This window comes from Notolepis coatsorum, assembly GCF_963971535.1.
Source record: "Notolepis coatsorum genome assembly, chromosome: 2".
Classification (NCBI taxonomy): Eukaryota; Metazoa; Chordata; class Actinopteri; order Aulopiformes; family Paralepididae; genus Notolepis; species Notolepis coatsorum.
In genome coordinates this window covers 107,440,121-107,466,193 of record NC_140166.1, presented here as the reverse complement: position 1 = coordinate 107,466,193, position 26,073 = coordinate 107,440,121, and the positions used below count along the sequence as shown (strand labels likewise).

The window sequence follows — 26,073 nt, the reverse complement described above, 5'->3', positions numbered from 1 at the left end:
ATGTACAGTTTCTTCCCATTTGGATGTATATTTTTTTATGATCTCTTTTTCTTAAACAGTACAGTACTCTATATTTGTATGTCTTATATATGTCATAAATGTCTTGATGAATTGAAAACAAGACAAAAGTATTTTTCTGGTCTGCATCCTCTTAGCAGTTGTTGTATTGAGCCGTACTGTATTGTACCCATTCTGCAATCTGTTAATAACGTTTTCAATCAATCAATTGTCTGAATGTTACATTGAGGATATTTTCCTTGAGCATTTGAACAACTGATAATGTTTTGCTGCTGTTCTTGATAAAGGAGACAGCAGTTGATTCATAGAAAAATTACAAACACAGACCAGCTACAAAATTCACATTTAGTAGTCACTCATTTAATAGTCATTAATTTCTCTCTCCAACATAATGATTAAATTATCAATATACAGAGAGTACAAATACTCATAGAAGAAATAACCACAATCACAATGGACCAGAATATAATGTAAAATTAACAAAAAGTATTATCGTCACAATACAAGTGGCAACATTTGAGTGTATACTGTATATGATAGCTTTGTTCATAATTACAAAATACACAATCAAAGATGTATTACATCTAAAGACAAAGCACCTATTACAAATGCACCAGAATAATGAAGCGCGTACAAGGCAGGATTATCATTTGGGTATATAGTTAACGTGCATCAAATTAGCAGTGGTTTTATTTTATTTGTAAATATGGTATGACCTTGACCAGATGGTGATCACTTTTTCAATGCTTCCGTCATCTCAGGAACAGCCTGGTGGAAAAAAGAGAGGAATATTAATAGCTTAAATAATTGTTTTGTTTATACAAGCTTTTTAAAATGTAATTGGCAACAACAGGCTTGTCCAATTGCATCTGCAGCAGCAATGTGAGACCTGAGCATAGCCAATAGATAAAGTGATCCGCCAGCAAGTCACAGATCTGGAACGGGCAAGCTGTTACTATTATCAATTCAATGGAGTTGACTAAACACCTTCACATGCCATGGAACAGGTAAATAAGTGAACTGCGTGGTAAAACAAATAGATGAAGCCACTGGCCTTTTACTCTGCCAAATGGAGACGCTTTTCATTGGGAGAGACAAAGCTTGGCACTGTTGCTGCCACCTCCTGAATCTATGGCTGAACTCAAGTGTGGAGGAGCCATGGCTCAGAGACACCAGGTAAACAAAGCATGTAAGTGATGAGAAGTTGCCTTTGAGAACCAATGGTTCTCAAGCTGTAACGGCACATGGGGCAGGAGCCTATCTCCTGTTTCCGTAGCGTGAGGCAGCTTGATGTACAAGTACACCCCTTGGACATGACACTAGTAGGTCGCAAGGACTTCCCCCCAAACCAACCCTTGATGCTGAGTGTCAAGCAGGGAGGCTATGGGTACATTTTTTTTTAAATAGACTTTGGTATGACTCAGCCGGGCCTTGAACTCCCAGCCTCCCGAACTCAGGGCGGACACTCTACCCACGAGGCCACTGAGCCGGTGTGATGAGAGTGAATATATAACCCAGGGGAAAGCCAACACTGGCCACTTGTCTTCACTGCAGTGGAGGTTGCATGTTGTAGGCATGCAGGGGTGGCATGGTGCCAAACTGCACTCATGATTAACTTCACTCAATAATTAAGTACATAAGAATAAAGACATTTTGTGTGTGCAAAAACAGTATACTGGACTGTATACTAATGAGAACTATACGGCAAATACAGTTAATGTACAAGTACTTGTCTTGGTGACAATTGTGCATACCAGCAAGTTCCAAGATTCAACAAATACATAATGATATGACGACAACAGGATCTCACATACAGTACACAGGGACAGCACCACAAACAATAGACACTAGATGACACATACAGTAAAACTGTTCATTGATTGATTGAAAACTGTATTAACAGATTGCAGAACGCGTACAATACAGTACGGCTCAATACACACAATTGTTAAGGGGATGCAGACCAGAGAAAGACTTTCGTCTCGTTTACATCAGGGTCCCCCATTTTCAATTCATAATGAATAATAATGAAATTCATTCATTCATATGCACATCAGTGTTAGCAATATGTGGCATACAGTATGGTTGCGGCTGTGGAAGGAATTGTACTGTGTTTAGTATTGCAGAGACCACACTGAATACAATAAGTAGCATGAGTTGAGACATTTACTATTAATCATTAACAGTAAGTAATGTGTGCAAAGCCAAATCCCCTTGGCTTATGCCTAATGAAAAGGTAGGCTTAAATGATTCATATGGACCCAATTTGTCAATATATATTCTCCAGCAATAGTTTGAATGAGCGTTCAACTTTTGACAGTCTGGGCCGCTGGTTCTTTTAGGAGACAGGCTAAGGGGCTAAATTGCTTTTGGGACCTCTCTGGCGAACCAGGAGGTAAGTCACTGTCACGCTTAAGGCAGGGTGAGTTCACAGTGACCATTAGACACTTATCTTAATAATTGAAATGTTTTAATAACGGCTCAGAGGGAGTCACTTTGACTGCATTAAGATTACATGACCGTTGTTTTCATTCTGGATAACCGCGATGGAACCTCCTCAAAGCCTGAGAGCGATTAGAGACTAGGTTACCGCTGAGGTTCCTCCTCAAAGCCTGAGACAGAGAGCGATCAGACAACTTCCATCTGCTCTTAGAACTCCGACAGGATGAATTCTATCCAGTAAAGAGTGGCTTGTCAGACATTTAGAGTGGCGCCATATCATTTTCAGTCACACAAACCTCCCTCCAGACACATTTTGAAGATTTATACAGTGCTGAAAAGAGGAGACTTACAGCTTTCTTACATATTTGTTTGATGTTAATGTTCATGTCTTTGGTTAATACAGCCATCTGAAGTGTTACCAACTACATTCATATTCTGAATTCATCAATTAGGCACCAATTATAGTGGCTACAAATCGTTTTAATAAAATGTGCCAAAAACGTTAAAACAGACAAAGATCCACACATTGTGACAGAAAACATCAATTATACAGTATGCATCGCAACTTCCAAATGAAAATGACTGAATGCATCAGACTGTAGTACTGTTATCACCAATATCATCAATTCTGATCTGGTCATTGTCTAAAAGACATTTATTGCCATTAACATCAGTTATTTATATGAATTTCCCTATACCAATCAATAATATATCAATAAAACCTTAAAGGTCAAAGACAGAGTTAAATGTTTTATCTTTAAGTCAAGTCAAATCAAGTCAAGTTTATTCGTACAGTACAGCTCAATTATCACAATTGCATGTCTCAACAGGCTTCACAAGCCCATATTACGACACCCTATGACCATACCCCGATAATAGGAACAACTCCCACAAAACCTTAATAGGGAAAGAAAACACTCTAAAAATACATTTAAATGTAATTATTTTAAAAGTAGTTATTCACACAAGTTACTTGGACCTAAACGTCACTTTGACCTCACAAAACCTCATGATAATACCGAAAACTAAAGAAATTATCTCTCTCATTTGATGGGTCACGTCAGAACACATCCCTTACCTATTACCATTCCCCTCAGTCCCATCTATCTGTCAGGGCTGGCCAGATTAAAAGACAAATTAACATTTCAAATGCTATCGTGAATTAGACATACTGGGGAACATGCAGTCTTTGTATGCATTTGCAAGTCTGTTACAGAAATATTACATATGTACTCCTTGCTGTTTGGCCAGAGTTTGAAGTCTTCAGATGAACAAGCTGTTCAGAATTCAAACATGTTCTATAGATTCAAGGAAGTCATATAAACCTGTAGAAAACATACATAATAAGGGGGCGTGGCTAGGCGAGCAATGGAGTAATACGCTTTTTGTTCTCGCTCCCATCGAACCTCTACTTTTTGTTATTTTATCTTAATTTAATAAGCTTACGGATTTACAAAACTTAGTGAATCTTACTCAGGGTACATTTGTTCAAACCGTTGGTCATTTTTTACACGGACAGATGGCATCAAGCCTACGCAAACACGGATTCGTCCCGATTACAAGTAGGCCTGAAAAAGCCTCGAATTCCACTTCTGGGCCACCACCGTCCACACCGTCAAAGATGGCCGGCGTGGATATTACGCGGCCATGAAGGCATCCGATACGGCATTCTTTTTCCAGCCCGACTTCGCATCACGCACAGGGAAAAAGAAAAAGAGTTCATTGATGCAGGTGAAGCAATGAGATACGTCAGAAAGAACATTGTGCACGCAGCAGCGGGTGAGACCACATAGAAAGAGAGATGTATCGATGTGTACGTGCTGCTTATGATATGCAGGTGATGTGAACAATGTATCATATTAACTCCAACAGGACAATATATATATAGAGGCTACTGTAATGTCTACTGTGTTATCATCTATGTGTAGCATCATCTGCCTAGCATTGAGAGGACGCCACTGGACACCATTTACCAAGCTAAGTGACTCACCAATCTCCAGCAAATTCGTTGCCCTATACTTATGATGTACAGACGATGTGAACAGTGTATAATTTTGGCCCCAATAGGACAATGTGCGTATACACATACAGACATATAAATATGTACACACATGCTCACACCTAGGATGACGCAGGGGGCAGCGGTGGCCTAATGGTTAGAGAAGCGGGTTTGTGGCGGTTAGGTGGCGTAGCGGAGATTGCGTTCGTCACCAACCCCGAAGCTGTGAGCTGGATTCGCCTGTTCGAATCCAGCTCACAGCTCCGGGGTTGTCACCAGCTTGGCTGGCCGTTCACACTAATACAATTGGCTGTATTAGAGGGTGGGAGAAGCTGGCGGGGTGGGTCCGGGTCGTTGTAAACAGCGACTCCTACAGTTCGGTCGGGGCGCCTGCTAAGCGCGGATAGGACCTGAGTGGGATAGTGTGATCCTTCCACACGCTACGCCCTCTCAGGGAGGATCCGCGCTGCCAGGTGAAAAGAAGCGGTTGATTGGCTGGACGTGTGTCGGAGGAAGCACGTGATAGCCTCCACTCTCCCAGATGATCTGACTGTGGGGGGTAAGTGCGCAGCGACCAGGAAGGGATTGGGAATTGGCATACGACTAACATTGGGATGGGAGAAAATAGGAGGAAAATGGAGGGGGAAAAAGATAAAAAAAGAAAAAAAAGAAGCGGGTTTGTGACCGGAAGGTCGCCGGTTCGATCCCCGGGACTGGCAGGAAAAATCTGCCGCTGAAGTGCCCTTGAGCAAGGCACTTAACCCCCAACTGCTCCAGTGGAGTTGCTCAGTGGCCAATGGTGTCAGAATGTGGTTGTACTGGGCAGCTCCCAGGTATGAATGGAACTGTGTGAATGTGAAGCAGGGCGTAGCTGAAAAAGAGCATCTGTGCTCAGCGAACCTACCCTGGGTAAATAAAGGTTAAACAAACACACCCATACGTTTACACCTTGGCTGTGTCCGATACATCCATACACACACACACATAGGTTCACGTGCACGCAAATGCATGAACACTGAAGGGCATATGCCCAGGTACACACCCATTTGTAGACGCATGGACACATGCACACTCCCACACCTCTTCCAATTAATTGTATTCTATATCACCCAATCAGGCACCCTTTTTTGTGTTTAACGGGGCATGTTGGTTGCCCTTGCTCGGGAGTAAGATGTTCTGCCTTATTTCAGGGCCTGCTTGATGTGAGGTTGTTAATGTTAATATATTATTGTTATGCTTACCGTTCACCGCTGCCACCTATATTACCCTACCTGGTTGGGTGTATCCCACTGGACAGCTGAAGACCTTATATAATACCAAGATCTGAGAAAGGACTTTTTACTCTTACTTTTCTTTTCTTTCGCTTTATTATTTTCTTTTACCTAAGGGGCTCGACGGGGGCCTGAGCGGCTGGCTCCATAGGTAGAACACCTCCAACATAAGCACATTATGTGTGGATTAGTTTCTGAAGGGTATTTTGGGCACCTTGTTTTTTATAGGTGTCAGGGGGGGGGGGGGGGGGGGGGGGGGGGGTTACCGGACTTGTACATTCAACATGCTTAACTGATCAGACGTCTGTTTTGCTTTTCACCTGCAGTTGTGCTGAGCTCTCTCTAGGTTCCAGATGCATGGCCTCTCTCATCTACTATGATCGACACGGGTGATACCATGGGGCTGGAAGGGTGCTCTGTCAATTTCGTGAGTTGGAATGTTAAATCACTCAACCACCCAGTAAAGCGTAAGAAGGTACTTACACATTTAAAACAACTCAATGCAGACGTAGCGTTTTTACAGGAGACGCATTTAAAAACTGCGGACCATGCTCGACTGGGGGAGGGTGGGTGGGACAGATGCATCACTCCAACTTCCACACAAAGGCCAGAGGAGCAGCCATTTTGATAGATAAAAACACGCCATTTACTATGTCAAGTGACCCTGCAGGGCGCTATATTATAGTGGTGGGGAAACTGCATTCATTTCCGGTCATTTTGGCTAATATCTACGCACCAAACTGAGACAACCCTACGTTCTTCACCAGCCTTTTTTCTCGCCTACCAGATATGACCTCGCACCAACTCATCCTTGGCGGCGACATGAATTGTGCACTCTCCCCGGTGCTGGACCGTAGCTCGTCCAGGAAGGCCCCCCAGTCTAGCTCGTCCCGTGCAATCCGGCGCTTTCTTAAATCATATGGGGTAGCTGACGTGTGGCGGTTTCGTAATCCTACATCCAGAGGATACTCCTTTTTTTCCCCGGTCCATAATACCTTCTCGCGCATAGACAGGTTTCTCCTGGATAAGAGACTCCTTCCCCTCGTAACCAAATGCGAATACGGAGCGATAGTTATCTCAGACCATGGTCCTTTAGTTATGAAAATGAGTATCCCGAATACACGGCTCGGTCACCGCCAGTGGAGACTCAACCCGTTGCTCCTGTCGGAGGAAGCCTTCACAAGCTTCATCACCTCGGAAATTACATTATTTCTCGACATTAATAAGACTCCGGGAATGTCTTCTTTAACCATTTGGGAATCACTGAAGGCGTACTTAAGGGGACAGGTGATTTCATATTGCGCCAACCAAAAGAAGATAAACACGGCACGCCTTAAGCAACTGACGGACGACATTTTGGAGCTAGATAGACTACATAGCCACTCGCCATCAACCGACACGTTGAAAAAACATATAACGCTGCAAACTGAGTTTGACCTCCTGTCAACGCGACAGGCTGAGTACCTCATTACTAAAATGCGACAGGGGTACTATGAACATGGGGAGAAGGCCGGACGGATACTTGCCCATCAGCTGCGACAAAGAACTGCAAACCAGTCCATCCCCACTATCAACGACAAGCGGGGCTCAAAAGCCACTGACAACCTTAAAATTAATAAAAGCTTTAAAACTTTCTACCAATCGTTATACACCTCGGACTCGCAAGTGGGGCCCTCCACGCTAGACGATTTCTATAGGACCCTCCACGTCCCGACATTCGACCCAGAGAGGGCCGCAGATCTGGAGGAGGAACTTACGGTTGCGGAGATTACGTCAGCGATTAGATCTATGCAGTGTGGCAAGTCCCCGGGGCCAGGCGGTTACCCTACAGACTTCTACAAAAAATTCTCAACCCAACTGTCCCCACTGCTGCTAGCCGTATTCGACGAATCATTCTCAACAAATTCTCTTCCTCCGACCATGCGCCAGGCGGTTATCTCCTTAATCCTTAAGAAAGACAAGAACCGGGGGGCTCCAGTAGCTCACCGCATATCTCGGCGCTATTTCTGCGTCGGGGAAAACCGTGCTGCGTCACGGATCTGGTGGACTCCGAGTTCGATTCCCGGACCCGCCGTCATTTGCCAGAATGTCTTCCCCTGCTCTATATCCTGTTTCACCCTGTATCTGTCGGTCATGCTTGACCAGAAAAGCGATAAACGCTAAAAAATAAAGTAAAAAAAAAGAAAAAAAAAAGACAAGAACCCCCTGGAATGCGGCTCGTTCCGTCCAATTTCCCTCCTTAACGGCGATGTCAAGGTTCTCGCTAAGGTTCTGGCCCGTCGTCTGGAGGGGGTTCTCCCTTCAATTATCTCGCCGGACCAAACAGGCTTCATCAAGAATCGGTACTCTTTCTTTAATATCAGACGCCTCCTAAATATCCTGTATAGCCCCTCTCCACGCGGAACACCTGATGTGTTGAACGTTGGGACCCCCTGTCGCTATCCCTGGGTGGGAGAATCAACACAATAAAAATGAATGTATTGCTGAAATTTCTATATGTATTTCAGAGTCTTCCAGTCTTTCTGACCAAAACATTCTTCTCCAAGATAAACAACCAGATATCTTCCTTTATCTGGAACAAAAAACTGCCCCGGATCAAAAGATCTATGCTGCAGAGACCCCGCGTAATGGGTGGGATGGCGCTTTCAAACTTTATTTACTACTACTGGGCAGCAAACATAAGATCGTTATTATACTGGGTAAGGGGGGAGGATACAGCCCCCTGGTGGACAGTACTGGAGAGTGCGTCGGTTAAATCCACCTCCCTATCTGCTTTGTTATGTGCTAAGCTCCCGTTCACACAGCCCATATCTAGCTTTACCTCGAACCCAGTTGTCATCCATTGGATAAAAGGGTGGAACCAATTTAGAAGAACCTTCTCCCTCAGGGAACCATCACTGGCTGCTCCGATCACAAGAAATCACATGTTTGTCCCATCAATGATGGATAAGGCCTTCGACAGTTGGGCTGGGAGTGGAGTGATTACGCTGTCTGACCTCTATATAGACGGCAACTTTGCCTCCTTTGAACAGCTAGTACAGAAATACAAGATCCCTAGGTCACACTTCTATAGATACTTGCAACTCCGGAGCTTCGTAACTTCGAACTCGGACTGCTACCCAGAGTGTCCTCCGGCCTCCCTTTTAGACTCAATCTTGAACTGTAAACTGATCCAGAAACAGGCTATAAGCAGAATTTATGAACTACTTAATAGAAGCAACTCGACACCTTTAGACCTCCTCAGGGGCAGATGGGAGACTGACTTAGGTGAACCAATCACAGAGGTCACATGGGACAAGATAATACAGGGGATTTTCTCCTCTTCCATTTGCCTTAAACATGCGGTTATCCAATTTAAAATTGTACACCGACTGCATTGGTCTAAAGACAGGCTCTCTAAGATATATCCCGACATAGACCCTCTATGCGACCGCTGTAGACAGGCTCCGGCCACTCTGCTCCACATGTTCTGGACGTGCCCAAAGTTGCACACCTACTGGCAGACCATCTTTGACACCTTCTCTAAGATATTTGGAAAGGAAGTGGAACCATCACCATATATTGCATTATTCGGAGTGGCCCCAGCGGACATCCACTTTAGATGGTGGGAATCTAGAATGCTGGCCTTCTGCTCACTTTTGGCCAGAAGGCTGATACTATTCAAATGGAAGGACCCGGGTTCACCTGTCTACGGCCACTGGATGAGAGAGGTCATGTATCATATTAAACTGGAGAAGATCAGGTATACTATCAGAGGTTGTACCGAAAAATTCCACAATATTTGGGATCCTTTCCTGACTTTCTTTGAGGGTATGGAAGCGGATAATGTGACGGAGGCAATCTGACTGGCTTCCCTGGTCTCTCAGCTTGTTACCGTTTATTTTTCCTATTATGTTCTTACTTTTCTTCTTCTCTATCTGCAGAATACAAGAGATATGTGACTGCTGTCGGGTGATTTAAAAGCTAAAAGGAAAAACAATGATTAATAAACAATCTAAGATATTGTAGAATGGGGGGAGGGAGGGAGGGAGGGCCTTATTTAATTTTTATTTTCTTTTGGCCCATGTGGGACCGCCTGTAAAAACAATTTCAAATAAAAAAACCATGATCAAAAAAAGAAAACATACATAATATGTACCTTTTAAGATATCTGGATAGATGAAGGGATCCATCGCATAATCCATAATTCAGTTATGTCAACTTTTATCACTTAAAAAGTATTATAGGTATTTTTAGACATGAGCACAGTATTCATTATCATTGTTTACACTTAATGCAAAAAAGGAGAATCACTTTTAGTGCTAATGAAATAGAGTAACAGAAATTTGAACTTGAGTTGAACTTATGTAATTAAATTTTTCTTTAGTGGTGGCAAGATTCCATATTCCATTATTCCAGCATAGAGGTATGAGCTGGAAAACACTGCTGTTTTTTTATAAAAATCCGTTCAGAAATGGGTCTTTGAGAAACGTTTTAGTAAACCGACACCCAAAAAAAGAGAATCCATTTCTGCCATCCACCTCCGTGCGTTGTGAAGTCTGAGTAACAACTCATGTTCGCTCGTCAACTTTCACTTAGTTCCTACTGTATATTCGCACTCCCCCACGTGGGGTATCGTTGTAAGCGGACACTTGTTGGCTACAACGCTGACCAATAATTTTTGCCATGGGCCGTGATTGGTCAGTTCTTGAGCGTATACAGTCCGGCGTGGTCATCTGACGCACGGCGCATAAAAAGACGCTCGCCTGTCATATCGTCATGTAACTCGAGAACCGAGGCACGGAATTGGTCGAGTGAGGTGGTGTTCGAATGGCGGCAAATAGATGTTTTGAACTGTATATTATATGTTTGGCGGAAAATGCAGCCCCGAGCCGGTAGACGCTCGCAAAGTGCCATGATGTGCGCGCAAGTGCAAAACGGGACGTATACGTGCCGCCACCTGTTAACTGAAGCATTATTTTATATATACTTATCTTGTTTATAAGCTTTTTTATAACTTTGTTTATTTTCAAAATCCTATTTTACTCCAGTATTACAAAGGTAAGCAAATCATATGGCCTCAAGGCTATGTGCAAATCATTGGGGCAAATTCACAAAGAATGGATTGCGCCCGCCAATAGCACCCTTAACTGCGCGTGATTTGCTCCCGCTATTTGCTCCGTCTTAACTCATTCCCTGCCAACAACGATTTAATATGCGTGTGTCCGCCAATCGAATAACGCCAACCACGTATATATACGTTATTTGATCGTTATTTCTTTTATTCGCTATTTCCATTCATAAATCATCCAGGAAGGCTGTGTAACCATATGGAATGACTCTGAGATCGCAAAAGTACCGTACTTTTTGCACTATAAGCCGCACCTGACTATAAGCCGCAGCAGCTAAATTGAATGATGTGTACATATATAAGCCGCACTGGACTATAAGCCGCATGTGTTTTAATGTTTAATTACCATATGTAAGGAGTGGAGCCTGCGGCTTAATTTGACTCAACACGGGAAACCTCACCCGGCCCGGACACGGAAAGGTTTGACAGATTGATTGCTCTTTCTCGATTCTGTGGGTGGTGGTGCGTGGCCGTTCTTATATTGAGCTTTAAGTTCCCACCTCTACAGAGAATGACTCCCACCTCTACAGAGAATGACTCATTGAGACACAATACTGTCGGACAAATAACAAGAATTAACTCATTTACAAGTTGTATTAAGTAAATAAGGGAACAGATAAATAACATTTCAATGCAGTAAAAAAAGCAATATTTCGATTTTGTCCACATATAAGCCGCACCGTTATATAAGCCGCAGGGTCGAAAAATGTGGGAAAAAGCCGCGGCTTATAGTCCGAAAAGTACGGTACAATACCACCGCCTGGTGGTATGCAGCCGATGTTGCACTCCCTTTGTGACTGTGTATGTGGCTGTGCATCATTGAAATTCATCTGGGCGGAGTTTTCGAGTAGCCTGGACCGAGGGGTCTACCCGATCGCATTGAATCGCTTTCGGGATGCCCGATTCATTATGCTGTGGGGGGTTATGTTGTGGCCCAAATGGACATACGATCTAGCAGATGGCAATCAAATAATTGGAATATTCTTTTTGGAATCTCATCGGCCACAGGTAAGAGCAATTTAACGTCAATTTCAGCTTGGTTGTGCCTTGTTTTCATAGCCATCGCCCTGATCAGCGTATGCTGTTGTACTAACTAATGCCGTTATTGACAATCAATTAATCAGAGACGACCCCCCCCCCCCCCCCCTTTCAGCATGCATGATGGAACATAATATACCGATCATATGCATTTGAATTTTTTATTGTAGCGTGTATAGGGACGAAATGCCAATGGATTAAGTATAATATGCGTCGCGGCCTATTACTAGCCTCCCAGGAATGACCCTAAACCGCTCTAAAACCATACTTATATTCACCACAGTATAAAACGAGGAATGTATGTAAAAAATATTCCTTTTTCACATCTTGAACGATAGATACTCGATGTATTGCATCCATAGCATAATATTTAAATAGTTATAGCCCTGCAAACAAGGTGAGCGACTCCCATCGTTTACAGCGGTGGCGGTAGCTACTACAGGATGAGGCTAATAGCTGGCAGTGAATGAGTTTAAGGACCTATTCACTAAAGATATTGCGCGGATGATATACTAGCGCAAACACGCCCATACAGTGTGCCATTTGCTCCTGATATCTGGCAGCGCTGTTGGTTCACAAAGCAGCTGAGTGCAATTTGCCCCTGATATGGTAACATTTTATAAATACTGCCCATGCAACAGTATGCATGTCCTAGGACAGGGATGGCCAACCAGTCAGAGACTAAGAGCCACAAAAATTACTGTGGTACCACAAAGAGCCACACCATATACCAGCGTTTCTCAACCTTTTTTTTCAGTCACGGCACCCTTCATGTGTTTATAGGTCTCACCCTCTGGCCTCTGAAGTTGCTAATGTCTTTTTTATTTGGGCATCACAGGGTTAAAAGTACCCTGTGAGACCCACGGTTGCAAAATTACAAAATCACTTTTAGCCATTTAAAAAAATAATGTTTATTTAAAAAATGTTAAAGGGGAACTATTTTACTATTTCTTTCACTATTTGGGCACTTTTACACAATTCCTGTGAGTCTATGGAACACATAGGTTTTTTTCCAAAAAATAAAATGCATTGTTTTGTATTTCTAATCAAGTACTCAAAAACCGCATTTTTCTACCTCAATATCTTGTGTGGCCTGGTGCCAACTGCCACATCAACTGCCACATTATTATGCAGCTGAGAAATGTCTGACATCACAGATATGCACATTTCAGATGACTCAGTTCAGTGAGGGTGAATATTGTGAGAGGAGAATTGGAAGAATGCGCCAATATGAGAATTAGAGACATAGATCCTATTAATATAAGTCCACATAGCTAAGAAACAATGGTAAACACTGAAAAAGGCCATTTATAAGATAGTTCCCCTTTAAGCACATGTATAGTCAATTGGTCCTGTTGTTCAGCCTCACAATGCTATTTGATAGTAAATGTGTTTATATGTCCCACCCTCTGGCCTCTGAAGTTGCTAATGTCTTTTTAATTTGGGCCTCACAGGGTTAACCTCTTAAGCCCGAGATATACAGTAAAAGTGTATATTTTCAGCATTACGTTTGTTTACCAATTATTTTTAACTGTTATTAGTGAAATATAAGATTATAGAAATCTCAGGGCATTGAGTCGGAAACCGGCGCATATTGACAGGAGGAAGTGGCACATCCAAAAGTGAGTATAGTCTTTTGAAGGAAGAGACTCAGGGCTTTCAAATTTTGAAAAACTACCCTACCCAGCTCACACCAGCCCCTGTCAATCATCTGACTTCTGGATTTACTTTTTTATTTCTCTTATTTTTTGGGATTATCTCCCACAAACCTGAACGTTATTGCCATAAAACAGAACGCAGTTAGTTTCTCTACCTTTCTGTGAACGTCTTGCAAAAAACAGTGTTGCAATATGATGAAACATTTTGGAGAAATTTACATTATAAAAAAGATGGCAGAATTCAGTACTGTATCTACAAAACCTTCCGTTTAATCATCTTCCCTTTATTCATTTGCTTAGATTTTTCAGGTCTGGTCAATTTTAGCATGGTGTTATTCACAGTCAAAGATAAAAATTTTTTTAAATAGAATTGATATTCTCCTTTGGTTCATTACAATTTACTCAAGCCTAGTAACAGACACTATTTCTGACACTGATCCATATATGTCCCTAGATTCAGATACCAAGAACATGCAAATGGACCATTAAAAAAAAAAAAAAACATTTATTCTACGTCCCTATGGAATGAGTGACATAAAAAAAAAGTTAAAAAAAAAGTTAAAAAGATTTTATTTTTTTTTGATGGAAGAGCCGCACATTGACGGGCAAAGAGCCGCATGCGGCTCGCGAGCCGCGGGTTGGCCACCCCTGTCCTAGGACAATGGCAGACAGAAAACAGAAGCTTCAATTCTCTGATCACGAATTGGAAGTCCTGACGAATCAATACTGTACCTCTTCTAGTCCTTGGGCCAAACACTTTTTTGTTACCAATTGGGTGGGCAAATTCTAGATGGATGTGATTTCTTGTATTCCTATACTGTACATCCCTAGATTGTGTTTTAATATGATACAGTTTGGTTTTGTAGCTTATTAGTGGTTAATGAATACGGAGTTTTCTCAAAATAAGTATCCTGCCATATCTTGCTCCCCTTCATAGATTCACTCATACGTCGGGTTGTGGGGTACTAGAGACATGACCATTAGGGGTGTAACGATTCAACCTCACAACGATTAATTTCGATTACGATTATTCAGGCAACGATTCGATGCATCATCATGAAATCTCTTCATTTGACCACGTTTCTCGATACATTTTCAATTACCGTAATTTTCGGACTATAAGCCGCGGCTTTTCCGCCCATTTTTCGACCCTGCGGCTTATATAACGGTGCGGCTAATCTATGGATTTTTACAGCTAACTGGGCACGCTCCCTCAGCTCTGTGACCGTCAGATCAGGCTCCTAAATCTGCTGCAGCAGTGCACGCCTTGCCCCTCATCCTCCCCCGCACAGACCCACGTCAACAAACCATTACGGCAAGAGTCTAGTGCAGGGGTCAGCAACCTTTTTGACATGGAGTGCCTGTTTGAAATATAGTTGTAACTAGTGTGCCTCAACAATATTCCATGCATCATAATTTTTTTTCCCTCATAATCAGGTATTTTTAATGATAATTTTTACATTATTACATCATTATTGTTAGTTATTATTAGCAATATTATTATGATGGTTGTATCAACCCTAAATTTGAGTTGGGGGGGGGGGATGCAATGCAGACAAATAGCTGCATACAGTGCGACCATTTCACTCACATGTGCCCATTCATTTTTGGACACATCACACACCATCGGTGTGTGTACTGTACGTGTGCTGTCATAGCTCCACCTACAGGACTAATGGAGAACACCAGGAGAACACCAGGATGTGAATGGAGGGTGAATGTGAGGTATATTGTAAATACGTTTTGATTGATCGCAAGACTACACTGTAAAAAAATATATAATAAGTTACCAGAACTTAAAAATATTGAGTTCAGTTACTGTGCATTATGGTTTTCAGTTTTCAATCCATAATAAGTTAACAGAAAAATAAGTACACAACCACATTATTTCAACCTAATAAAACTATGTTTATTGTCATTGTTTTAAGAACACAAGTTGACTTGGTAATACTCACATTTTGAGTACAAAAAATGGCTTTTAACATGTGCAATGTTCAATGAAATAGAAAAATAAATAATAAAATGTGTTGATTAATCCCACTGGTCACAATGGTGACCGTAATAATGTTTTTGTTATAAGGCTCTGCAAATGTTACTGAATGATGTAGCAATGTATTTCCAGCTAAATTGAAATAAACAAATAAAGGGTCTCAATTAAATATGTGGTAGTAAAAAGAACCTGTGGGAGTATTTCAACAAGATAAATGCGACAACAGTGCAAAATATTTCACTAATATTTCAAAGCAAAAAAATAATAATATATATATATATATATATAATTTTTTTTATTTTATTTTTTTAATGCTGCCCCCTGTGCCTATGAAAATGCCCCTGCGTGCCTATGCAGGCAGCGTGCCTAGGGTTGCCTACCCCTGGTCTAGTGTATGAGCAGCTCAGAGCTCCTCTTTCAACATAACTGAAGCATTAAACAAAATGACCCAGTCAACTAACTATTCACTTTAGTTTATTAATGCATGAGGCATTGTCTAATGTTATCTAGCTACTGATAGCTCCTGATATCATCCGTTTGGCATTCGATTTTGCAGGTGCTGGCTAACTGGCTATCGTTCTGTGAGCTTACGTTAGTACCTGGCTGGCGCTGGCTAACTGGCTATCGTTCTGTGAGCTAACGTTAGTGCCTGGCTGGCGCTGGCTAACTGGCTATCGTTCTGTGAGCTAACGTTAGTGCCTGGCTGGTGCTGGCTAACTAATGTGGCTATCGTTCTGTGAGCTAACGTCAGTGCCTGGCTGGCGCTGGCTAACTAACGTGGCTATCGTTCTGTGAGCTAACGTTAGTGCCTGGCTGGCGCTGGCTAACTAACGACCCTATCGTTCTGTGAGCTAACGTTAGTGCCTGGCTGGCGCTGGCTAACTAACGTGGCTATCGTTCTGTGAGCTAACGTTAGTGCCTGGCTGGTGCTGGCTAACTGGCTATCGTTCTGTGAGCTAACGTTAGTGCCTGGCTGGTGCTGGCTAACTGGCTATCGTTCTGTGAGCTAACATTAGTGCCTGGCTGGCGCTGGCTAACTAACGTGGCTATCGTTCTGTGAGCTAACATTAGTACCTGGCTGGCGCTGGCTAACTAACGTGGCTATCGTTCTGTGAGCTAACATTAGTACCTGGCTGGCGCTGGCTAACTAACGTGGCTATCGTTCTGTGAGCTAACATTAGTACCTAGCTACTGTTACTGTTTAAACTAATTTTAATAAATGGGAGCTTCCTCAAACAGCCATCTCTTTCCCGACAATCCCCTCTGCACGAACCCTTACATATGGTAATTTTTTTTTTGATCAAATTTTTTATTATTATTCACACGAAACAAGACAACACATTAACCACAATCACAATACATAGAACTTCACAAGAAAATAACAAAAACAATAATAATAATACAGACTAACAATTATACAGACAAGAGAAAAGAAAACAGAGTTCAACCTTCTAAATTTTAATTCCAAGGGGTACTATCTAATAAATGGTCTTTCCCAGTGTTCAGCCCCGATTCCCGGCCGTGTGACCCTATATTAATAAAACGTACCTCTCCAATCCACCACAAGGACCATTTTTTGAGAACACGACCCGAAAACAGAGCAATGAACCTTCATGAAAAAACAAAAACCTGTAGAGGTGTTCCATAGACTCACAGAGACCGTGTAAAAGTGGCCAAACAGTGAAGAAATAGTTAAATAGCTGCCCCCCCATAATATCCCCAGCTTAACTCAAGATGACAAGACAAAAGACAAGACAGACAAAAACATTTCCTCCTCCCCCTCCCAAGAGACCGCCGGACTCACCCGAACACGCACCCCAACCCCGCTCAGCCGCACACTGCGGTCTTTACCTTCTCAGCTGCTGCGAACCACAGGTCAATTCCAGCCTGCCCCACCCCAATCACCCGGGCTGTGGATATCTCAAGATAAATCACATCCAATAGAGTTAGGGACCAGTTAATCATTGTAAGCTTCTCAGGCTCCTTCCATCTCATTGCTATTAGCTTCTTCGCTGCTGTGACGCCCGCTAGGACAACCCTTTTCAGTTGTACGGACGCGGGTAGTGTCGTTATATCGTTCAGGAGTAGCGTAACAGCTGTGAATGGGATAGTTAAGCCACACAGATCTGAAAGTTTGTCCGTTATTGACCTCCAGAAGCGGGCCACTGGTGGGCAATCCCAATACATATGCATATAAGTGCCAGTGGCCTTTTGAGAGCACAAAGTGCACCGAGAGTCGGTTATCAGTCCCATAGCATATAGCTTCCTAGGTGTAAGATAGGTCCTATGAATATAATTAAAATGTATTTGCTGGTGATTGGGGTTGCGGGAAGATAATGCCACATTTGCCCAAACATCATCCCAGTCAAACTCGGGGTCCAACTCCGGGATATCCACACGCCAGATTGTATCCAATGATACATTTTTATACGTGGATTGAATTAAGAGCGTATAAAAGTCGGAGACAAACCCTCTGGATGTCGTCCTGTCCACTATGAGCCTGAGGAAGGGGTGTGGGTGCAAGGCTTGAGCCCACGGTACGCCATGCGCCCTCAGTGCTGACCTTAGTTGAAGGTAAAGAAAGAAGGACTCGCCGGGAAGATCATAAAATTCTCTTAAGTCCTGAAACGCACGGAGGCCGTTCTTATCATAAATATCCTCCAGAGTATGCACTCCCCTCCTTTGCCATTGAGGAATATTAACCGGCTTGTGTCCAACAAGTAATTGCTGGTTATTAAAAATTGGAGAGTCCAGGTGCCAAGGGCATTTAACCCCACACGACCTCTGTACATTACGCCACGTTTGGATCACGTGAGTTATGATCGGTCCATACCTCAGCCGGCATTTCGAAATAGAGACAGTGGAGTACACTACATCCTGCAATCTTAGCGGAGATACCGCCGCCGCTTCTAAGGAGCGCCACGATACAGCCTCTACAGGGTCTAGCCAGCACATCAGAGGTCTCAGTGAAAAGGACCAGAAATAAAGTTTAAAATCAGGGATTGCGAGGCCCCCATCTTGTTTTCTACGTTGAGTAGTAGCTCTTTTGATTCTCGGGCGTTTGTTATTCCAGACAAACATAGATACCATCGATTGTACCTTGCACCAGTGGTCTATTGGAGGGGGCAGGGGGAGCATTGAGCTAATAAAATTTATCCTAGGCAGGATGTTCATTTTGATTATGGAAGCCCGGGCTTGTAAGGAGTTAGGAAGGGACGACCACCTGTCTAGATCCTGGCGTATTTTATCATAAGTACCCGTGAAGTTGTACTTAGTAGTTTGGTTCAGCGTGGGGAATATCTCTATGCCCAAGTATTTAAAATGTTCTACTATGGGGATATCAGCTGGTAGTCGTACCGCCTTGGCCAGTTCATTAAGAGGTAGGCAGGCTGATTTGTTCCAGTTAATCTTAAAACCTGACAATTTACCAAAGTCGTCGATTATCCTCAATAATTTTGTGGCCGACCGGGAGGGGTCGTCCATGAAAATCAGCAGGTCATCCGCATAGAGAGCAATTTTGTGTGGAGTATTGTTGACCATTATGGGGACGATGTCCTCCGATTGCCTAATAAATTGGGCCAAAGGTTCGAGGGAAAGCGCGAACAGTCCCGGGCTCAGAGGGCAACCCTGTCTAGAAGATCTGGAGACTGGAAAGAGTGTGGAACAGTTTTTGCCTGTCAGTATCATCGCAGACGGCGAGGCATACAGGACTTTAATCATATGAATAAAACTCTTTCCAAGACCCATGACCTCAAGTACCTTCCACAGGTATGACCACTCAAGTCTGTCAAACGCCTTCATGGCATCCAAAGACAGAACTGTGGATGGAGTTGTATTGTCTTTACTGTTATCGATTACATGCAACAGCCTCCTAAGATTATCTGCAGCCAGACGCCCTGGGATAAAACCAGTTTGATCGCAGTGTACCAATACAGACATAAATCTCTGCAGGCGACGGGCCAGCACCTTGGCAAACACCTTTAAATCGGCCCCGAGAAGACTCAAGGGTCTATAGCTACCACAATCATTGGGATCTTTGTCCTTCTTGAGAAGTAAAGAAATCAACGCCATATTGACATCTCTTGAGAACTCCCCTTGTTCGATAGCGTAATTGATCATATCGAGCATCAATGGACCCAGTTGGTCCCAGAAAGCTAAATACACTTCGGGTGGAATACCATCCCAGCCTGGTGCCTTACCCCTCTGCATTTCAACAATCGTCTCCCTCAATTCTACGAGAGTAATCGGTCTCCCCAGTTCCTTGGCCTCTTCCTCAGAAATGTGGGGTATCTCAAGCCCGCCAATGAACGATTCAAATTTAGAGTCATCCAGATTACCCTCTGAGCTATATAACTGTGAGTAAAACTCTTTAAAAGTGTCATTGATCTTTTTCGAATCAGTAGTGACTGCACCCTGGCTCGTCCTAATCGAGGGGATATCCGAGAAATGATCATTTGAGCGTATTTTCATTGCCAATAGATGGCTAGGTCTGGAGCCGTGAAAATAGTAATTTTGTCTTGTCCTATGTATCAAGAACTCAGACTGTTGTTTAAGTATGGAGTTTATTTCTTTTTTGACTATCTTACGTTGTGTGTTTAGTCGTTCATTATAGTCAGTTTGCAAGGATGCGTATAGGTCCGCATATAATGATTCCAGTCCTTCTAGCTTTTTTGACCGGGATTTTCGCAAATTGGAGGCAAACAGTGTGACATGACCCCTGATGAATCCTTTCAATGCGTTCCACAGGACCCTAGGGTCTTCTACTGTGCCAACGTTGATCTGCAAAAATTCAGCTAGTTTACTCCTGAACTCAGAACAGAAGTCATCGTTCTTTAGCAAGGTCGAATTAAAACGCCATCTGGGAGCTCTTGCGGAGAGCCTGCCAAAGGTTGCCGTAAGGAAAATCCCCTTGTGGTCTGAGAGAGCCAAGGGAACCAATGAGACATCGAAACTATCAAACATATTAGGGGACGCGAATGCATAGTCAATTCGAGAGAAGCTTTTGTGTCTGGCTGACAGGTGAGAGTAATATTTGAGGGTGGGGTTGCATAAGCGCCAAAGGTCTGTGAGCCCTGTGTCTTTGGCCCACATCCTAAGGGCCTTAGAGGCCCGTTTTTGGTCGCTCGTTTCAGAGGGCCCGGACCTATCCATCTCCGCATCCCAGCACGCATTAAAATCGCCACCCACAATGAGAGCGTATCCATTAAGTTCCAACATATTCTTCGTGATTGTATTATAGAACGCTGAATCAAATGTGTTAGGAGCATACAATGCTATTATAGCCATCTTCCTATGCAAGAATTCAACTTTTGCTATAGTAATCCTTCCCTCCGTGTCCGACCATACATCCAAGATTTTGATATCAAGGTTACGTCTTGTAACTATGACTACTCCTTTCGTCTCATCATCGGCTGAGGATGAGGAGATAACGTGATATTGCCGATTTGCCAGTCTTGACACGTCACCTACCAATAAATGCGTTTCACTAAGGAGAGCAAGGTCAATATTTCTCCTCTTCAATAGCCAAAGGACACTGGCACGCTTGTGTGGGGCGTTAAGCCCTCCTGCGTTCCAAATTAAAATATTCAATTTAGCCATGGTCGAGCTTGTATAAATGCGTAGAGAACATACCAGTGCAGCCAGGCTGAGTACAGTGGTGCTGATCCCGGCGGGCCCGGACGGTCAATCCCAGGAGTTCAGAGGAGGAACGATTACACACATATAAGACAACAGTACATAAAACACATAAAAATACCACCCCAGTTACAACCCCCCCTCCTTCTACTCTAAACCCTATCCCACCCGTCCTATTATAAGGCCCCCTATACCCACTCTCCAATCCCCACCCTATGCCCCATCCCCTGAGGATGGTCATCTCCTTATCACTTCCCACTAGAGACATGGATCAATAAGACGCTCCCCACTCCAACCCCCCTCTAGATAAACCCCTGAGTAAACCCCCACTAGTCCAATAAACACATAATAATAAAAATAAAATTCAATGAAGATATCGGTCGAAACCCACCTGAGCACTGGCCCCAACATGAGATAACCATAATGGTAAAAATAGCCATTATTAAATAATAACTCCACATCAACCTGCAGCCATCTATTTCCGAATCTGCGCTTCAACGTCGCATTGTTATGGCCCAAAAGGGTATAGGAAAATTCAAAACGAAATTAAATTAAAGCATCCCAGCCGATAGTCTAAGGCAGGATCGGGTCACAGGTTAATTGTGCAAAATTGTGTGAACAGTGTCAATTAAACCATGACAAAAAAAGGAAGGGAAAAAAAGGGTTATGGTCAAAGTGCACCCCTTTAGCTGTCCCTCTGAACAGGCACAACGGCTGAAATGACATAACCTATGTAAGAATAGAATTAAACACATTCATTAATTAATCCGGGGATGGTAATAGGCAACACCTGACACCACCTGTTATCATACATTGTTTCAATAAAGATATCGGTCGGAGCAGTTAGTCCAAGGTAGGATCGAATCAGTTAAATTGCTCATTCAAATGCCATTAAAACAGCGACAATAATTATTATATAATTACTCAGCATCAACCCTGTAACCATCTACCTTGGAGTCTGCATATTAATGTCGCAACGTTAGCATAAGTGGCTCACGGAAAATTCAAAACAAAATTAAGGCGAATCAGCAGTTAGTCCAAGGTAGAATCGGATCACATTTAAATCGCGCATACAGATGACATAAAAACAGCGACAATAGGAAAGAAAATAGAAAGGAAAAGAGGGTAATGGCTAGAGTGCAAGCCATATAACCATATAGCCATGAAGTGCAAGCCATACCCGACCCAACCTGTTATCATATATTGTATATGCATATTCAACCGACCTTGGCATCTACTTTGGATCCCAAAGCTCAAAACAACCTGGATATAAAAATAAAAGCATACCAGAAGTTAGTTAGGGATTCGGTCACTCTTGAATTGTGCAAACCAATGTCCCTTTGAACAGCAACAGCAACCAAAATACGTAACCATTAACGGGTCTCAAATGTCTCAGCGCAGACTATAGACGAAGCCCGCTGGCTGGCTAGCCCGAGGCTAGCGCGTAAGCTAGTGATGAATCCGGATAGCACGTTAGCCTATTATGTACATTGTTCAGCTAGCTCGTTAGCTTCCAAAGAGGCGATACACAAGTACGACCATGAGGTCAGCTTTAGCAAGTAACAGAAGTCATTGGGAAGCCCCGCTAGTTGGATGGGCAGAGGACAGTTAGCATGTCTGGGCATGACAGCAAGTGTTTGTGAATAGTCGACCTAATCAATGTATATAGGCCCAAACCGCCCAGTCACTCACCCGCCATAGATATCAAGCAACAGACTCGGGTATCTCCGCGAGATATTCCTTCGCTTTAGCCAACGACCAAAACAAACGCCGACCACCGACCTTCTCCAACACAGATAATTTCGCGGAAGCGAATAACGTGGGCCTCAGGCCTAGTTTCCATAGCTTAGTCAGGACCACCTTGTATTCGGCTCTCTGTGCTTGAACCTCCGGTGTAAAGTCTTCGAAAATGGCCACTTTGTGATCGCCAAGCCTCAGATTACCCCTTCTGGTACGAGCCGACCGCATGATGAGTTCTCTCTGCTGGAGTCTGTTCAGCTTGACTATGATGGGCCTCAGCTCTTTGTTCACGCCGGGAGAAAACCTGCCCGCTCTGTAGGCCGATTCACAGATAGGAGGCATAGGGAGGACGTCCGTCCCTAGTATCTTCTGCAGCAGTTCGGGCACGGTCTCAGAGAGACGGCCTTCACCGCTGGTCTCCGGTACTCCAACAATCCTGACGTTGTGGCGTCTATCCCGGGACTGCATCTCCTCCATTGCCGACTGCAGTTTGTTGACTTCAGCCTGCCTAGCCAGCAGGGCGGATTCAAGACCCGCCATCTTCTCACACTGTGATGATACCTCCGTCGTTAGCATGGCTAGTTCGTTAGCATTAGCCGATGAGGCAGCGTGAATCGTCTCCATCTTGTCTGTCAGCGGGACTACCGCCAGCCGTATTTCTTCTGATATCTCACGACGGAGGCTGATACAGAAATCCGCCAACACTTTCTTCTGTGCTTCAGCGATGCGTGTCTCAGAGTCTGCGTGTAGCTTGGTCATGACCAAGAGCACAGCTTCGCTTAACTCCCCGACAGCGGGAGACGGTGCGGCCAGGCTCGGCGGTGCCGGCTTGCTGGTTGTGGCGCCTGGTTTCATGGCTCTGGTTTCCACCCCCGCCATCGTAGAAAGTTGAAAAAAGTCGATGAATGTATACTAAACACGACGACCTAGCAAACAGATAAAAAACAAATAAAAATAAAATAAAGACTAATGGGGAGAAACGTATATTCAGCACGGTAGAAGGGAGCTCATGTGAAACACGTCTACTCCATGATCGCTCAGCTCCGCCCCCTACATATGGTAATTAAACATTAAAACACCTGCAGCTTATAGTCCAGTGCGGCTTATATATGTACACATCATTCAATTTAGCTGCTGCGGCTTATATTCAGGTGTGTAGTGGGTGCTATGGACATAATTCACCATTGTATTGTTTTGATGTATTAATGGGGCACTGTCACTTTAAGGAGGTTGGTTGGGGTTGGGCTTAGAGAAGACGCGCTGGTGGAATGTCATTGATTAAATGTTTGTTTACTAATGGCTGTCGGATACTAGCACGGCATAGATCTGACAGCTGTCACTGGTGCTAAAAATATAATAAATTACACACGGCTTGGTGTTGTCGCAAGATAGAAATTGTGCGTTTCTCCTTTCCGACGATTTCTACATTGGTGACCCTGTTATAAGTTTTGAAGACGCTTCCGCGGCAACATGTCTACGAACGCAGTTTCGCTGAAATTACCTGAGTTCTGGGAGTCGTCAGCCTCGGAGGCACAGTTCGAGCTGCATGAGATTACCTCAGATACCACAAGATATTATTATGTGGCGTCAGCCCTGGGAAGTTCGACAGCCAGCAGAGTGGTCAGCCTCCTCAAGAGCCCTCCGGCTCGAGATAAATATCACACGATCAAGTCTCATCTATTAAAGACATTCGAACTTTCCGATACCGAGCGGGCCAGCCGGTTGTTTTCTTTGCAAGGGCTTGGTGATAGCAAGCCATCGGAGCTCATGGATAGGATGCTGGATTTATTGGGAGAGCACAAGCCTGATTTCCTTTTCATGCAACTTTTCCTGCATCAGCTGCCTTCTCCGGTTCGGGCCGCTCTGGCCAACACCACTATAGACGATTGCCGCGCTCTGGCCGAGGAGGCTGATACGTTTTTTATGGCTGGTCAACAGCACTGTGCAGCGGCAGTTTTCCCAACCCAAGCCTTTGTTTCACCGCCGGGAGACTGGAATATCACCGCCGCAGCGACAGCCCCTCGCCAGCAGCGTGACGCGGGGCTGTGTTTTTATCATGCACGGTTTGGACCTAAAGCCAAGCAGTGCCGCCCGCCGTGCAGCTTCAGTGGGCCGGGAAATGCCCGGGCCGGCGCTCGTTAGTGGCCATGAGCGTCGGTCGGTCTGGCAGGCTACTGTTTGTACAGGACACCATCTCCGGGCGGCGTTTCATGTGCGACACGGGCGCGCAGAGGAGCGTCCTGCCGGCTTCTAGAGTGGACATCCTATCCGGCGGACACGGACCACCCATGGAGGCCGCCAACGGCACCCCCATCCGCACATACGGCACCAGGTATGCCGAAATGTGTTTTAGTGGCCAACGGTTTGGCTGGGACTTTATCACAGCTAATGTAGCCGTCCCTCTTCTAGGCGCTGATTTTTTGTGTGATTATGGACTGTTAGTGGATGTTAAAAATTGCAGCTTAATTGATGCCATTACGTTCTGCTCTTATGCTGGTGCGCTTGGGGGTGCAGACTCCATCAGACTCTCTAGCATGCTCTCCGCCGCAGATGAGTTTCAACACCTTCTCGCAGAGTTCCCGGGCCTCACACGGCCCACGTTCTCATCATCTACAGCCAAGCATGGAGTGGAGCATCATATCGCCACGACCGGCCCTCCGGTCTATGCCCGGGCTCGGCGCCTCGACCCGGTCAAGCTCAGCATTGCCAAGGCAGAGTTCGAGAACATGGAACGCCTCGGCATTGTCCGTCGCTCCGACAGCCCATGGGCCTCCCCCCTCCACATTGTCCCCAAGCCGGGAGGGGGGTGGCACCCGTGTGGGGATTACCGCCGGCTTAACGATGCTACGACGCCGGACCGGTACCCAGTCCCGCACATTCAGGACTTTTCTGCCCGCCTTTCAGGGAAATTACTGTTTTCCAAGGTGGACCTTGTGCGTGGGTATCATCAGGTGCCCGTCCAACCGCTGGACGTCCCCAAAACAGCAGTCATAACTCCATTTGGGCTATTTGAGTTTCTGCGCATGCCATTCGGCCTCAAAAACGCTGCACAGACGTTCCAGCGCCTTATGGACTCTGTGCTACGAGACTTGGATTTTCTTTTTGTATACTTGGATGATATCCTCATAGCCAGCGCCTCTAAGGCTGAGCACATGTCCCACCTCCGGATGCTT

General features: G+C 44.3%; 1 protein-coding gene across 1 annotated transcript in view; it reads right to left on the bottom strand.

The window, feature by feature from the left end:
- Positions 1-131: 131 nt before the first annotated feature.
- The window catches only part of LOC311248942 (electron transfer flavoprotein subunit alpha, mitochondrial-like), a 92,777-nt gene continuing 66,835 nt past the window's right edge, over positions 132-26,073 (bottom strand). The window contains exon 12 of the mRNA XM_084338187.1: positions 132-786. Within this exon, the coding sequence (XP_084194313.1) occupies positions 751-786 (36 nt within the window). The 3' untranslated portion in view covers positions 132-750. The remainder of the gene's footprint in view (positions 787-26,073) is intronic.